This window comes from Anguilla rostrata, chromosome 17 (genome assembly GCF_018555375.3).
Source record: "Anguilla rostrata isolate EN2019 chromosome 17, ASM1855537v3, whole genome shotgun sequence".
NCBI classification, from domain to species: Eukaryota; Metazoa; Chordata; class Actinopteri; order Anguilliformes; family Anguillidae; genus Anguilla; species Anguilla rostrata.
Window position 1 is genome coordinate 20,794,135 of NC_057949.1, and position 16,737 is coordinate 20,810,871.

General features: G+C 43.8%; 1 protein-coding gene across 1 annotated transcript; it reads left to right on the plus strand.

Moving 5' to 3' along the window:
- The first annotated feature begins 212 nt into the window (after window positions 1-212).
- On the plus strand, window positions 213-11,360 carry LOC135243624 (somatostatin receptor type 5-like). Its single transcript, XM_064315580.1, has 3 exons — window positions 213-858; window positions 6,836-8,053; window positions 8,512-11,360. The coding sequence occupies exons 2-3, from the start codon at window positions 6,959-6,961 to the stop codon at window positions 8,560-8,562; spliced, it is 1,146 nt and encodes a 381-aa protein (XP_064171650.1). The 5' UTR covers window positions 213-858; window positions 6,836-6,958; the 3' UTR covers window positions 8,563-11,360.
- Window positions 11,361-16,737: the final 5,377 nt, after the last annotated feature.

The window sequence follows — 16,737 nt, forward strand, 5'->3', positions numbered from 1 at the left end:
GTGACAGGACGGTGATTTTCCTTTATTTAAAATGAAGATATTCCCAAACGTGCAGTAAAACTAACTAGTGAGGATACAGCTAATCGCTTCATCACATGACTGCTCGGAGTCCTTACTGTTTGCTTAATGAACGCTCCGCAGACCTGCTGTTCAGTCATCTATGTAGTAACTGAGCGGAATAGTATACAGTACACTAAATACTACTACATACTACGAAAGTCAGAGCTACTCGGCATCCCATGCAGCAGGTGATCTCGTGGTGCTTGGGAAGGAGCGCGCTACTGGCACATCGCGACGAGAAAAGGTGAAACCTGCAGAAAAACCCCGTGACTTACAAACCTCGGTGATAAATACCAGGGCAGTAGCCAGCCTCCGTCACAGTGCGGGAGTACGAGAATGCGCTTCGTATGCACAGGGAAACTTTACGCAGCGCTTACCAGTGCCCGCTACCGAAACTCAGTTTGGAAATAAAAGTAGAACACACATTTGTATCATAATATAACACGCGCTTGTAACACATACATTTAAAACCATAAATTAACGTAGTTAGGCGACCGGTGACGCAACAGGCAGTTGGAAGTTTGCGCACTTTTTGTAAGTTGAATGCTCCAGTTGCGCGTCTCAGAGAAAGGCGTAATCGGAATTGAGAAGGGATATCAGTTGAGTTGATAGGAACGGCTCAGAAATCGAGTCGAACCCAAGGCTGTGCTCATCCTGCCCAAGCTCCAACCGTAGCCACCCCTGACCTGCGGATTCGAGTGAAACGGGTGAGAATTTCACGTTGAGAAACCATGGAAACACGTATGGGACCAATGGGCATGTTGCGGAGAACTAAGAACAACATTCGGAAGGAAAAAGGTAATTTTAATTTTGAATTTGCATTATAAAATAAAATCATATGTAATTGTGCAATATTTTCCAAATTAGATGAATGTATTTAGGCTATATAAATTACTGGCCTTTTTACGATTCATTTTGTAGTTGCTTGTATATTCAAGGAGGCAGATGTGTCAACGCGAAACATAACCAGTTGTTAGAACTGATTTTCACCTGGTTTTCAGTGAGATGGAAATACATGTATATATCCGAATCTCATTCAACTTTATTCGGGCTCACGTCTATTTCTTTTTTGGAATGACATTTGATTCATAGCGTTTTAACGTTTAATATTCCTCCGGAATAAACCTTTTGCAAATATAGGCAATGATTATGAATGTTTGGTATATATTGTTTAGTTTGTTTCATGTGTTGACACCAAACGCTCGCACAATTTAAGTGGCAAAAAATTGACTGCAAACCCGGTGGCTTCTCGTGTGACCGCTTTTGGCCAGTTTTATTGAATATTCTAATTTTACGTGAATAATTCCGTTTGACTTCTGTTTAAATATTTGATGACATTTTGAGCTGATGTCCTAGTACGCATGTCATCACAGCGTCAAACATCTGGCACAGCTGTAAGGACAACCCAAACGCCCAGTTCTTCATGACTGCCAAGGAGAGTTCAGGCAGGTTGAAAATATTACTTTTCGGCAAAATAAACGGCTTCTCGTTCGCTAGAATTAGAGTACTAGGCAGATAACTGGACATTACGATGTGGCTCAAGTATCATAGAGGCTATAGCCAACAGCTTACGTCATGCTTTTATGATTAGGGAATTTATATATTTTTAAATGTGATTCATATAAATGTTTGGAGTTTAATTGTAAGGTGTCTAAATTTTCTTTCGGGTGAGCTAGTAAAAAGCTAAATTAAAGTACTATTCTTTCCTATTACATCAGGTATTGGTTCAGTGTTTGCATAGACGTGCGCGTGTAGACCATTGTTTCTTTACAGAATTTGTTCTTAAGCAAAATAAAAAGAAAGAAAAAATAACCAGATCAGTGTAGCATGTGAACAGCGCTCGATCCCCAAAGCAGCCAAATCATGGGATAAAGAAATCCGAAGACCAGGAGAAATGCCAACTCGCGCGGAGGTACACTCAGTCAGTTGCGCAACCGCGCGCATTTGACTACTGCAATATAGCGTTCAACATCGGCCTTTTCGCTTTTATAACACGACGCAGTTGTTGCTTTGATTATATTGTATGTTGATTTAAACATTTGTTTAACTATCTTAATATAACATGCTCCAACATGTCTCAAGCGTGATATCTCCTAACTACACAGTAAAGTGTTCACTGTTAGAGTCCAGTAGGCATCAGAGTTATTGTTTTGAGTAAAATGTCCTCTCATAGTTCATTAATACTGGACATTTTTCTCTTTTCTATTTATTTGCTTACAGAACCATATCATTATGAAGACTCTAATTATGTTAAATCTTGGCTAACATGGAAAGGAACCCTTTCCTGGAATTGTTATTTATATCTTGTAGTCTTTTTTCTTACTTAAAAAAATGGCTGCAGGTTAATCTTAATAATTAGTCATCAAAACGTTTGAATGAAAGTAAAAAGTGTGCATTCATAAAGAATACATCATCCGAACTTGCTTTTACTGCAGTAGTTCACTGAAACCTTATTGCAGTTTGGCAATTCACTGACTCATGCACTGACACGCATTCACTGACAGTGGCACCAAATGCTAAAAGTCTGTAACTGAATTTCTATTGTAGTCATATGTACTGTGTAGCGTTTGCAGTCTGCAGTAAGTACATTCATTTCCCAGAGATTAACTTTGATTCAGTTTCACCTTCCAGCAAATTGCTACGTTTTTAAGTAGGGTGTTGAAAATGCATTTTTATTTTTGGCATTTCGCAGAAGCTCTCATCAAGAGTGACTTGCTCAGATTATATTTTTATACACCACAGTTAATACAGCAGGATATTTCACTGGCACCATTCACACCGAAGCTGTGAATCCTTGACGATAATACTGAAATTCTGCCCCCCGTCCGCCCCCCCCCCCCAAAATGACGCTGAGTCCAATGTTGGGGCGTCGCAGAGAGTTCCCCGAGTCCATTCGCCACTTTACCGCTGAGCTCGAGAGGGAAAGAAGTGATGTTTACACACACAACAGAGGATTGCAGGAGCAACGGCATCTCTGTGTTTTGAAGCACGGTTCACTGCCTTCAAACGTCACCGCTCGTATTGTTGCAACAAATCGCGCGGACCTTTACCCGACTGGCTTTTCCAGCGCTCCGATTTCTCCACCCGAGGTTAGGCACGGAGCGCCCAGCTGCACCGGGCAGCGTCTCGTCATTCTGAAACAAAGTTCATCACTGGGTCTTCAAGAGGTGCAGCGTTGCATGTTTGGGGAACCGTGCATTCGATTCCCAGTAGGGGGCGCTCCCGTTGCCCCTCAGAGCAAGGTATTAACATCCAGCTGTGTTCATCGATTGTGTGAACTGAGAATGTGATTTGCGTCTCTAGATGAGCACTTGAGTGCCTAAACATGATTGACTGTGGGTGCCTTAAAGACAATTTGCATTCTTAAAGGTTCAAGCAGCTGGATTCAAATTGTGGTTATGTTCCCCAGAAGTAACAATTGATTATCTTGTTAATATTACTTTCAAGTTTTTAACCCAATTATTCTCATTAAATGGGAATAAACACTATTAGATTATGGTGACCTGTTCAACAGATAAAGACAGGGTGGGTGTGTATCCTGCGTTCATATCCGTTAGACAGTCATATGTAAACCATTCCTCATCACTAGCTAGGTCAGAGCTGGTTAGGGCAGTGAGCTTACACTACCAGACAAAACTGAAAAAGCAACATAAACCATCGTATAGTTAAACCTGAAGATCATTAAATGTGTAATAACATTGTAACACTGAGCTACTGTACACTAACATTAGGCTCTATAGCAGTCTTGAAGTCCGGACATTACGCCTGAATAAAAATCTTTGATTCCACATGTCTAAGCTTGAAAGCTATTTTATTGTTGTTAGCTAATGGTAGCCTACTTACCGATCTATCACATTTTGCGACAAGTTTCTGGCGAAAATGGGCACTGCAAATACTAACTGTACTTGTTATATTGCAGTGCCTGTGGGCTCCAGAAATAAAACTCCTTTCTGGGTGGCCTCTTCAGTTTTGTGGAAAGGAATAAAATTATATAATACATTTTTTTCTCTGCACCCAAAGAAGGGGCAACGTTGAGGCATTTTCAACTTAGTTTGCTTACCTGCACAAAAGCGGGAAGAGCGTCATTTATATATTTCATGTAGAAAAGATTTCACTGGAAAGGTTTTTGTTACGTAACTAATACCCAGTTAACCGTGCCCACTGAAAACCTATTGTTAAGCCAAGAGGGAAAGGAAGCCGATTTCAGCACAGGGTTTTTTATTTTATTTTAAATTTTTAAATGTTTCTCTGCCGTTTTTTTTAAAATGCAAAAATGTGTTAAAACAACACATTAGCAAATAATTGACATATTTCAGTTTCCTGGACTTTTAAACATATTCTCCAGTGCCTCAGGTTAATGCTTGAATAGATACTCCATTGCTCTAGGAGTTTCTGAAATAGATTCTTTAGATAGTGAATGTGTTTCCACTGATCCAGAGTCCAATGATCTTACGCTTGTGTACGGCTGCTTGGCCATGGAAACACATTTCATGAAGCACTTAATGAACAGTTCTTGTGCCGACATTGTTTCTAGAGGTAGTTTGGAAGTCCTCAGTGAGTTTTGCAGCCGAGGACAGATTATTTTTATGCGCTACACGCTTCAGCACTCAGTGGTCCTGTTCTGTGAGCTTGTGTGGCCTACCGCTTTGTGGCTGAGCTATTGTTGCTCCTATATATTTCAAGTTCACAATAACAGCACTTACAGTTGACTGGGGCAGGTCTAGCAGGGCAGAAATTTGATGAACTGACTTTTTGGAAAGGTGGCATCCTATGACAGTGCCATGGTGAAAGTCACTGAGCTCTTCAGTACAACCCATTCTACTGCCAGTGTTCGTCAATGGAGATTTCATGGCCGTATGTTTGATCTTATACACCTGTTAGCAATTGGCATGGCTGGAATAGCCGAAACCACTAATTAGACGGGGTGTTCACATACTTTCGGAAATGTAGTATATCTTAATCCTGAAAAACTACTCATTATTCGAATTATTCTTGAAAATTGGCCAGAATTGAAAAAATACATACAAATAGTAAAATATGTCCATCTTTTTTCCTACTCTGTTAACATGATGTCTCTTACTGTCAAACCACAAAATATCAGTGTGCTGATAACGCTACTCTTAGTCACTGGACAGCTCACTGATTTGCACATTAATCCCACAAACAGAATCCATCGGTTAGCTGGAGGGTGAAGTATACGTTTATTGATAAAGGATAAATTCAAAATAATGGACTTCAAATTGATAGTTAGACCTTGCAGAAAATAACAGCATAACAGCAAAATACAGCCGAAATGAATGTTGATCATTGAACAAAGAGAAATCCTTGAAATTCAGACGTGTGTCTTTAAAGTGGCTTTGAGAGGCCGTGGAAAATGTCAGTCTCTCTGAGTGGGAGCCCTGTTGTTTGTTAGCCAGAGCAGTGGATAAATGAATTACCTCTGCCGCTTCACCCACGCCTGACGGGCATACCGTGTCCTGCTGATCCCCCCTCGACTGTCCATCCTCCCGCGGCTAGACGATCTGGGGTCCTGTTCTGAAAGCTTCGGCTACCCTGGCGCACTAATGAGAAATGACCTCTCTGTTTTTCCAGGTCTGGTCTTCCCAGGGTGCAAAACTGAGTGAGGGTCAATGTGCCACTCTTCGTAGCAGCTAATCTATTAAACCACTACGTGATATTCATGAGGAGAGGCTATAGTCCTTGTATGAGAATGAGTATGATAGAATACGTATAAAACATTTATAGTTGTCCTAGATTCTTGTCACAGCTGATGAAGCCAGAAGAATGAATGGTAACGGTTTGACATGGTAAAGCACTGGTGGTTTGGTTAAATCATTTTTTTTTAATGTAAAGATGACACTGGAGAACACAACCAACACAGAGGCAGTCTAATGCGCATTGGAAGCCCTTAACAATGAAATGGAACGTTTTATAAAAGACAGTGCATGCATGAGGGAAGCTCTTTTTGTGTTTGGACTCCCGCCTGTCTAATCTGCTGAGTAGTAGAGAAACGCCTGACCTGCACCTAACAGTAGAACACCTGGACTCAAAAACTTCATCAGGTTAAAAGCGCTGACGCCGAAGGTGTTGAGTTTCTGCGTTTTATTACATAAAGGCACAGCCGACCTGAAAGAAATGTTTTCCTCTTTCTGTCTGCCGCTGATATTGAACCTGCACTGGGTTCATCCAGTGCAGACTGCGGAGTAGGGTGAAAATTACTGAAAGACAGTGTGTTCTGTTACGCTAACACTGCAGTGCAGTAAACTGTACCTCAAATTCTGGGGCGTGGGACTTCAGGGCAGCAGTGAAGTATGGTGATTAGGGAACTGAGCTTGTCAGTGAAAGGTTACAGGTTTGATTCCCAGTTGGAGTGCTGCTGTTGTGCCTTTGAACAAGGTAATTTTCAGTGAAATATCTAGCTGTATTAACAGATTGTATGTAAAAAATATAATACGCGTTAAGTTGCTTTGGACTTAAGCAGGTTACAATTATGCCTGTTAAATGGCTTACTTTGAAACGTAAATGAAAGCTGGGGTGTATTCTCTGTGACGCTGCGGTGTCCTGATGGCCAATCACGTGCAAGCGTGCATAGCATCACGGTGGGTGGATGCTCCTGTGTCCACCCGGGCCCTTCAGTAGGTACATGGTGCGAAGCGGCCTTTCCTCTTGTAAGGTGATGCCACAGAACCCTAACAGATACGCCCTTCGTTGAACAGGCCTGCATATACTGTGGCTTGTGTCACACTGTGTCTTTTTCTCCTATTTCTATTTTCAGCTGTGCTTGCATAGGCTCCCACGACAAAGAAGCTGACGTTCTCCTGTCCTCACTCGCTGCCCTCCTCCTCCTTCTCCATCCCTGCCCCTCACCTCATCAACTCAGTTACACTCCCCTGACAATATGGAGATCTTAGACTTTGTGTCTCTTGCTGACAAACTCAACCACACAGCCTCCCCCGTAGTTGGCAGCTCTGTGGCCAATGTCTCCACGAACGGATCTGGCACGACTGTGCCCTTCCAGAGCAGCAGTACCATGGTGACGGCGGTGATCTCCTTCACCGTGTTCATCCTGGGCCTGACGGGCAACACGCTGGCCATCTACGTCATCCTGCGCTACGCCAAGATGAAGACCGTCACCAACCTGTACATCCTCAACCTGGCGGTGGCCGATGAGCTCTACATCCTGGGCCTCCCCCTGATCACCACGCAGAACGTGCTCTCCTATTGGCCCTTCGGCTCCTTCCTCTGCCGCGTTGTCATGACGGCCGACTCCATCAACCAGTTCACCAGCATCTTCTGCCTGACGGTCATGAGCATCGACCGCTACCTGGCCGTGGTCCGCCCCATCCAGAGCGTCCGCTGGCGACGGCCACGGGTCGCCAAGTTCATCAACGCCCTGGTGTGGACGCTGTCCATCGTGGCCATGCTGCCCGTCATCATCTTCTTAAAAGTTCAGGATGAGCTGAACACCTGCAACTTAAGCTGGCCAGAGCCTCAGGAGATCTGGTCCATGGCCTTCATCCTCTACACGGCCACCTTGGGGTTCTTCTGCCCCCTGCTGGTCATCTGCATGTGTTACCTGCTGATCGTGTTCAAGGTGAAGTCGGCGCGGGTGCGGGCCGGCTTCACCACGCGCCGGCGGTCAGAGAGGAAGGTGACGCGCATGGTGGTGATCATGGTGGTGGTCTTCGTCCTCTGCTGGCTGCCCTTCTTCTTCATCAACATGGTGAACCTGGTCTCCATCCTGCCAGAGAACAACGTGACGGCCGGCGTCTACTTCTTCTCCGTCATCCTCACCTACGTCAACAGCTGCGCCAACCCGCTGCTGTACGGCTTCCTGTCCGAGAACTTCAAGCAGAGCTTCCGCAGGGCGCTGTGCATCAACAGGACCGGCAGGCCGGAGAACGGGAACGCCACCACGCAGCAGACCAAGGAGACCAACACCATCGTTCCCTTAAGGAACCACGACTTAAAAAACCACGTGCAGAACAGCCAGGTACGTCACGTCCACGTCCCTGACTGTGAAGCAATGGAGAGAGAGATGAAAATTTTTTTTTGCTCCCATTTGTCCACAGTGAGGGCTCATATGAACACGTTATTCAGGAGTAAGCATAAATGTTTTGTTTCCTCTTTTTTAAAAATCTGAAATCTTATCTATTGGCAAGACTCAGTGTTGTAGCGGTATCTGTCAGATGTGTGTATGTGTTACTATAGTTGTTCTTGTTGATTTTTGCTTTGGATTCTAGTGTATACATATATATTCAGGGTATACAGAGGAAAAACATAATACACAGAGATTGTGCTATACGTTCTCTCTGTTCACCTCACACTGAAAGACATGCTGATCATCCAATATAACTTTTCCATTTGAATATATTTCGTTAATTTGTAGCTTTTGGTTGGGAGCTGGACTTGGTTTGGGTTCAACAAAAACATTCAATGCTGTCTTTGCAGGTGCAGGGACCATCTGAGGAACCACTGGCTATTGACCAGTCAAAGTTATGAGCTGCGCAGCCCAGAAGCATCCTTCACCGGCTTGCCAACCTGACCTCTGACCTTAAACAATGGTAAGCAGGAAGTGAAGACACTGATCCACTTCCTGTAGGTTGCTGAGGTCTGCACAGACCCCTTTCCCCCCGGTGTTCATTCACAAATAACTTTGCTGTGATGCCCCCCTGGCAGTGATGTCTGCGAAATGAGGAAGAATTAGACGGACTTTGCGCCAATCTTCAAACGAATGGAACAGATAAAAATGTGTTTGTAGATATCTCTCAAATGTGCGTGGATATCTTCATATACAGTACATATGCGATTCAGAGAAGACACACTCACAGACACAAATTTTGGTTTGCATCTGGTATGCATGATTCTCTCAAAATGAACGATGGTGTAAAAGTCACAGACTGATTGTTGTTTCTGCTCATGTGAGTGTGAATTACGTTACATCATCTTTATTTTCCTGACTTTGCGGCCTTTATAAACATCATCATGAAGCTCCCTGCCCCTTCTCAAACAAAATTTTAATTTGAAAGACCCCGCAATGTGGCGACACCCATCGTCCCAAACCCTAATGTAACAACGCAAAATCACATCCATTGAGACCTTAGCAGACAGTGCCTTTTCTGTTGTTTCGGTGAAGTTTCTGGTCCATTCTTGTCTTTTATTTCTGGCAGTTACTGTACATTCAATGAATGAAAGAAACTGCAGGTCTCACTGCGGTGTTTGGAACTGCACGTCTCACTGCGGTGTTTGAAACTGCACGTCTCGCTGCGGTGTTTGGAAGTGCACATCTCACTGCGGTGTTTGGAAGTGCACATCTCACTGCGGTGTTTGGAAGTGCACGTCTCGCTGCGGTGTTTGGAAGTGCACGTCTCACTGCGGTGTTTGGAAGTGCACGTCTCGCTGCGGTGTTTGGAAGTGCACGTCTCACTGCGGTGTTTGGAGTCCCTGAGGTTAAAGCCGTGTGTCGCACCCCGTTTGTTCCTCGCCGATGTTCACAGAACTTTTGCGCCTCGGTGCCCGCTGAGAGCCGTTAGCTGAGACGGCTACACCCGCGGCTCTGCTCAGGCTGCCCTCATGGCCTGGCCGGTCCTGGCCGCTCTGTTAGACTGCCCTCGTGGCCTGGCCGGTCTGTCAGACTGCCCTCATGGCCTGGCCGGTCCTGGCCGCTCTGTTAGACTGCCCTCGTGGCCTGGCCGGTCTGTCAGACTGCCCTCATGGCCTGGCCGGTCTGTCAGACTGCCCTCATGGCCTGGCCGGTCTGTCAGACTGCCCTCATGGCCTGGCCGGTCTGTCAGACTGACCTCACGGCCTGGCCGGTCCTGGCCGGTCTGTCAGACTGCCCTCATGGCCTGGCCGGTCTGTCAGACTGACCTCGTGGCCTGGCCGGTCTGCTCAGACTGCCCTCGCGGCCTGGCCGCTTGTCGCCGTGAGGTCCTTGTTCTCTCTCTCACGTGCACATTTTCTTCCCCAAGGACTTGGCCCGCTAAGGATGGTCACAGAGACCTGTAGGGACAGGGCTGGTTCCTGCCCTACACAGGATCAGACTTTCTAACATTCCCCCCCCCATACGTGGCATCGCTCTCCTAACATTTTCAATGCTCTGTTGTTCTTTGACTTTACAATGTTACATGTACCGCCTGTTCTGATGTTCTCCTCCTCGTTTGGAATGCGTGCATTCATAAGGAGCAGACATTATGAACAGGTTATGAAATGCATTTATTCACACCGTTGTTGCAGTCAGTCGGCTGTGTTAAGTGGTGGCGTTATTGTTTTTCCTTTCTGTTGGAATTATTTCAAAATAACACAGTTTTGTGTCTTAGTTATGTGAATATAATGGGCCTTCTGTTTTTTTGTTTTGTTTTTTTAGTTAAATTCGTTTTGTCTTGTCAAGCATGTATCGTGTGGGGAGATGGACAAAGGACAGAAATGTGAAGTTCAAAAGGCCACGATTGTTTTCTTCTACTAAAATTGTGTGGAATGTTCTTTGTGCAGAGAACTTTTTGAATCCATAAATCTTCTGGCACAAATGGTCACATGCCTCTTTGTGATGTGTGTGGCTACTGTGTTCTGTGTGTTTGTGGTTTATGTGGAAATTGTAATAAATGAAACCCACTCTGAATTAAGTCGTGCTACAGTTGGGTAAATCCACATCCCACTTCTCCTAATGAATTTTAATATGTGTGGGGACTTGGAGTTGCCCGGTGTTCGCTCTTGGTCTTGCATATGTAAATACTTTGAACAAGTGAGGCAAGTGTTGCTGTATTTTTTTTACTTCTGTGGCAGAATGTGTATTTGTTTGTGTGTATGTACAGTATGTGTTTTGCGACAACCAACTTGTAGTATATGTTAGCATGTATATGTGTGGAGAGAGTGTGTTAGCGGTTACGAATAGGATTCCAGATTCATACATAAATTTCAGTTACAGGGTGGATTGCAGGGATACCTTTGGCAAATATCTTTGGCGAAAGATTTTGTTCTGCTTCAGTTTGAATAAAATTGTAATGGACTAAAAAATCACTGAGCAAAATTCTCTCTGCTTTTAACAGTGGGTCTAATTTTCTGCAAATTATATGCAGTGCACAGATGGGAGGCACGAGACATGAGTTTTCATTTCTTTTGAGGTCATCTGAGAGAGTTTAATAAAGCTTTTAAGAATAAATTTTGCAATTTGGCAATTTGATCTGTAATACACATCTCCCTTCCCAGTAGTTAAAATGAAACATTAAAGAATGTTCCTCAACAGAAAATTTATTAACTGATCTGTCAAAATTTATCTGGAAACCATAGAAACAAATTTCCAAGGCAAATTTCCCAATGCACGCTGGGATAAGCTCCAGCACCCCCCGTGACCCTGCTCAGGATAAGCGGGTGTAGATAATGGATGGATGTATTGCCTCTTCATTCATTTTTCTAGATAGGAATAATCAGGCGTCCGATTGGCTGAACGGTGACGCTCTGAATTTGACCGACACCCTTAACTGGAATAACAAGGCAGAGTTATGTTTTATGATTGTTCCTGCAGCGTTCCTTGTGACTTAAAAAAAGAACGCTGGTGACATCCAGGAAACCAGAAAAATGTATCTGAAAAATAACTTTCTGGGAATGTTCAGGGCTCCGAAATTTGCTGGCTGGTTGCCTGCCTCTTTTACCTTCTTCAGTGGCACAAAGATCAGAGGAACTTCGCCGGCTTGCTTTGACTAGTCCCCTGACTAGTACCCTTATTTGTCAAAATTCTCTATCTCACATGGCGGGAGGGGGAGGGGGGGAGGGTGGGGGTGGGGGGGTTGTGTAGTCAAGATGAATGCTATGGCAATGCCAGAACTCTGTGCCACGGTTGACTAGTATTGTGTGGTGGTGCGACTTGGCGCCTGAATTTACATTGGTACGTCAGTATACCTGTCTGCGGGACCTCTGTGTGCACCTGCCCCAAGATCTCGCCACCAAACTCCCCTCGCCCCTCCTCCCCGCCCCTATGCCTCTGTATTTACAGACAATCGCTCCCTCTCCACGGACTCCGGCTGCCTTACGGGTGGAAACAGGCTTCTCTTCTCACACAGAGGGGCCCTCCAGCCTGTCAGCTTCTGCTTGTTGTCTTGTCCTCTCAATGTCATCGGCGAGGACGAAAGTGGGCTCTCCCTCTCTCTCTCTCTTTCTCTTTCTCTCTCTCTCTCTCCTTCTCTTTCTCCATCTCTCCCCCCTCTCTATTAAATACACTTGTAAATATTGCCAAAGTATACATACATCAGAGTAATAATAATAATAATAATAATAATAATAATAATAATAACAATATTTTTTCTTATATTTTTCGTGGTCACCCAGTGTTACTCGGTTTATGACAGGTACTTAGCTGCCACTGGAGCTGTTGGCCCTTCTAGTAGAATTTGCAGTTTCTTCTCTGTAGTTAGGGAATAGATGTCTTTCATAATTAGAAATAATTTGCTGACATACTCTTCTCTTCTTTATGGTGAGTTCACATAAAGAAACCCTCCAAATACACGGTACTCCTGTTACCATACTATCCTCCTTTCTCTTTCCCCTCCACTCTCTCTAATTGAATCTCCCCCAATCATTGTTTTTGCAATGTTTGCTTCTTCTCTCTACAAGTCTCTCTCTCTCTCTCTCTCTCTCTCTCTCTCTCGCCACCCACTTTGACTGAGTTTTCACCTTCTTTTTCTTCTTCTTGTTGCTGTTCGTCACCCTTTTCTTTGTAAACAAAAGAACATTTCCCGCATTCCCTGTATCTTCTGAGAGAAAGAAGCACTGTATAAAACAATGACAGTTCTCGATCTCTTCCCCAAACAGTGGCTGTGTGAACCGAGAGGTTCCGGGCACCAAAGTGCAATACATAAAATAATTCTGGGAATTCCCGTCAGATTCTCGTCTGTGTTGAGTACCTGCTGTGTGCAGTGCCTTTATTCATGTTTACAGGCTTCCTCTGGCCACTGTGCTCATTACGCCATTATAAACACCTGTGAATGAGGGAGTCTGTTGTGTAAACTGAAGTGTACATGGGACCACAAGGTGAGTGCAATCTGAACACCGCTCGTGCGCCCCTCTAAACCGCGTCCCTGAAATTTTATAGTGTTAATCTGGAATCCTGACCCTTCTCACAACGCACATATACATACATGCTAGCGTACAGGACGTTACACATTGGTGCTTGCAAAACGCAGGACACGCAAACAAACATACATGTATTCATCGGCAGAAGTTCAAAAACACACACCCCACGTAGTGCATACATACTGTACACAAACAGGCACATGTGTTATTGCAATGTACATGCACACGCACACTTCACTGTTGATTACACAGTGAGGTAGTCTGGGCTATCTGAACTCTTTCTGCTACCTGTATAAGTCTAGTCGTCTAATCCTGACATCGGTCGGTTTGTTTCTTGTACTTGTGCTCTCAGGCTGAGGTAGGTACCTTGAGCAGGTTGGGGGGGGGGGGGGAGTGTTAGACTGGTGTGAAATTTGGGCTGTGTGACTGGATTAAATCTGTGATGTGCTGCGAGGGGGGGCCAAGTTTGCCACTCCCTCTCCAGTTACTCATGTGATGTTATTCTCAATCCGGCCTTACACAACGGTCAAATCAAATTCACCCCGGAACCTGAATTGCCGAATTCTGTTTCCTTTGTTCACGAATCCCGGAATTCCATTTCCTTTTTGTTCACAAATCCTGGAATTGCATTTCCATTGTTTGCGGTTCTCTTCACATGGTGTAGAAAGGCAGGTAGGCTGTGGCATTCAATCAGATCCACTCAGTAATTGCCTGTTGCAGTGGGCTGCCCCAGGCCTTTTCGGGTAACCCAATCCCACCTGTAAGGCCTTCTGACGCTGTGTCTGTCCCACTGCTTACGTCAGGTTTCCCGGAGGGTGGCCAAAAGAGCTAGATTCTCAATTGAACGGTTCATTAGGTAGAGTGCTTAGCTTTCTAAACAGATGACAGTTGTTCTCCCCTGAAAAAAGAAAAAAAATCATGGAACATATTATTGAATTAAAAACAACTCAACAAAACATTCCAGAGTTAGGAAAGGAGTAATTTTTATTATTATTATTATTATTATTTGAATGCCCTGAGACAGACAGAATCCATTTACAGAAGGGCACTAAAATATAAAACAGGAGGTTTCACATGTTCAGTTAAATTCATTATTTTATATATACATTTATTTTCTATTATCTTTGCATTTAGCAGCAGCCTTTACTGTGAAATTGCACCTTTGTTTTCCTGAGTCTAATGCCTAGTCTAATTCTCTCCACTTTTCTAAGTTGTTATGGGTAAGAGCATCAATGTAATTCATAATAATGTCAATGTAATTCAATGTAATGTATCCTAGCACAAAGGCTGGCTGGACTTAGCCACTATTGTAATCACATGTGAATGTGTTTTGGTGCTGCTTCAGTGCTAATCAAAATGTCAACAGAATAAAATAGATGAATACATAAGGAAGTAAGGCCAACAAAATGCCACTCGTAGAAAGAGATAATGATTTTGTCATTTCGTATCATTCCACCTCCCTGGGTCCACAGTGCAGAAGAGAAAAGTTCTTGTGGTTCAACCTCAAAGGGTGGCGGGGATTGCTAAGCGTCTGTGTATTGTGTGGTGCGTTAAATATGATGCTTTACGTGCAATAAACACGGTAGACTATGCAAGGAGTGTAATTTTTGTGTACTTAGTGTCAGTGCCATTAAAACTAATATGGTCTGACCAAGCCCTGAGATAAAGCTCACAGGGGAGTCTGTTTCGTTGGTCTCTTGCTCTTGAAAGGTTGTCATAAAATGTAAGAACTTTTGTGGAACGCAATCGTCCAACCTCTCACCTGGGTAATTGGGAGACTTCTGCTTCTCTCAAGGCCTAACTGTGAGGTAAAGGCAAATTATACTTTTAAAAATTAAATTTAATAAATAGATATTGCCATGGTTGGCAAAAAAAACGCCTTGAAGAGTAGGTTTTTTGGAATGTTTTTTTTTCTTCAAAATTTCAAGCCAGTGTTCCAGAACTCCATTACTTGTACTGAATTGTGACATCAGAATTAGAGGGTGATGTTAGAGACTGTTCAGATAAGGATATAGAATATACATATATCACATATTTTTGATCTTACACCTGAAAAGGTTAAATGATAGGGAGTGAAAGGACAGCTGTGATTGGAAGGGACTGTATATGTCAGTGACAATGACAGTTTTATGACGATTAACACACCCACAATAGCAGGGAATCAGGGCCACTGAAACATAGTGGCAATGACATGGCAATGCTTGCACTAAGGCCACTGACTCGATTGTAAATATTTACCTCTGACTCTAGTTGTTTGTGTGCGGTTTTTATATACGGGTTCAAATACTTACGTAGTGTCAGTGATGTTTTATCCTCATATATCATCTATCATGAAAAACCTGGTAGATGACACCCCAAATAACCTCCATCCACACACACACACACACACACACACACACACAAACAGTCACAACCAGCTTGTTCTGATTTATGTCCCTTCACAAAGTGATTTAAAAACTGATAGCGTGCATTATGCAAGAATTATATGAGTCACCTGGGATAATGCGGACTAAACAACATGAAAAATTGTTTTCACAAAGACCATTACTGCAGACAGCCAGTGGCATATTACAGGAGATCTTTCAGCGACTTAGATCTTTTCTTCTTGCCACCTTGATCCAAAATCAACTGGGCCTGCTCAGCATTTTCATACATGCCACACAGCATGATAGGTTGTTAACGGCTTAATTGTGTAATGTGGTACACCTGTATGGAGGCATCTGCATTTGTTATTTCTCCACTCATTTATTCAGGTTTTCCCTCTAATTTGTCACCCATCTGTATATTACTTTGTTGCTTTGTTCTCATGAAATGGCTTTTGGAGTTCCCTTACAGACATGAAAAGGACGAGATAAAAGCATTAGCCAGGGAAAGAGAGAGAGAGAGAAAGAGATAATGAGTGGGAGTAATACCATAGAAATACATGGAAGGCTTTCAGTGACGATAGGAAAACTGATAGAGGCCAATAATATCCATTTCAACAAATCACAGAGAGCTCTGTGCTTCTCACTTTCAGCCAATCACAGAGTGCTCTGCACTTCTTGTGTTCAGCCAATCACCGAAAGCTCTGTGCTTCTCTGTTCTCACAGAGAACTCCGTGTTTAAGATTGTTACTCGGGGGTGTGGCTTAACCCATTTTCACATTTTGTGTTCTGGCTGGTGTTCAGGAAAAGGGCAAAGGGCAACGGTCAAATTGGAGAAAACAGAATGTATCCGGCTTCCAATCCTGCTTAATACTGCTGTCAACTGCAGAGTGTGGTTTAGCGTTGCCGCAGTTAACAAATCAGGCTTTACTGGGCATGATTCCCAGGCAGGAATTCTGTAGAAATGTGTAATATGTAAGCATTGCAAGTTAGTTTTCTGACAGATACGTCAATACCATGCTTTCAAATCCACACAGAGTATGTAAGTCTGACTGCCCGATCTTTATCAGATCGCAGGCGGAACAACAGCACCATCACAATCGCCAGTCTGCACATCTCTTCAGGTTGTATATTCATCCCAGGGCCATAAAAAGGGCATTTAATGCCCTTGTGCCATCAGCTGAAACAAAATGGCTGCATTGTCATGGGTTTCCTTCTCCCACAGCTGAGGCCTGCCGTCAGGTCCTGT

What these genes read in the sequence shown, in the direction of transcription:
- LOC135243624 (XM_064315580.1), top strand. Translation starts at nt 6,959, where the DNA reads ATGGAGATCTTAGACTTTGTGTCTCTTGCTGACAAACTCAACCACACA. An exon ending in ACCACGTGCAGAACAGCCAG is followed by an intron (nt 8,054 to 8,511) that starts GTACGTCACGTC and finishes CTGTCTTTGCAG; the next exon opens with GTGCAGGGACCATCTGAGGA.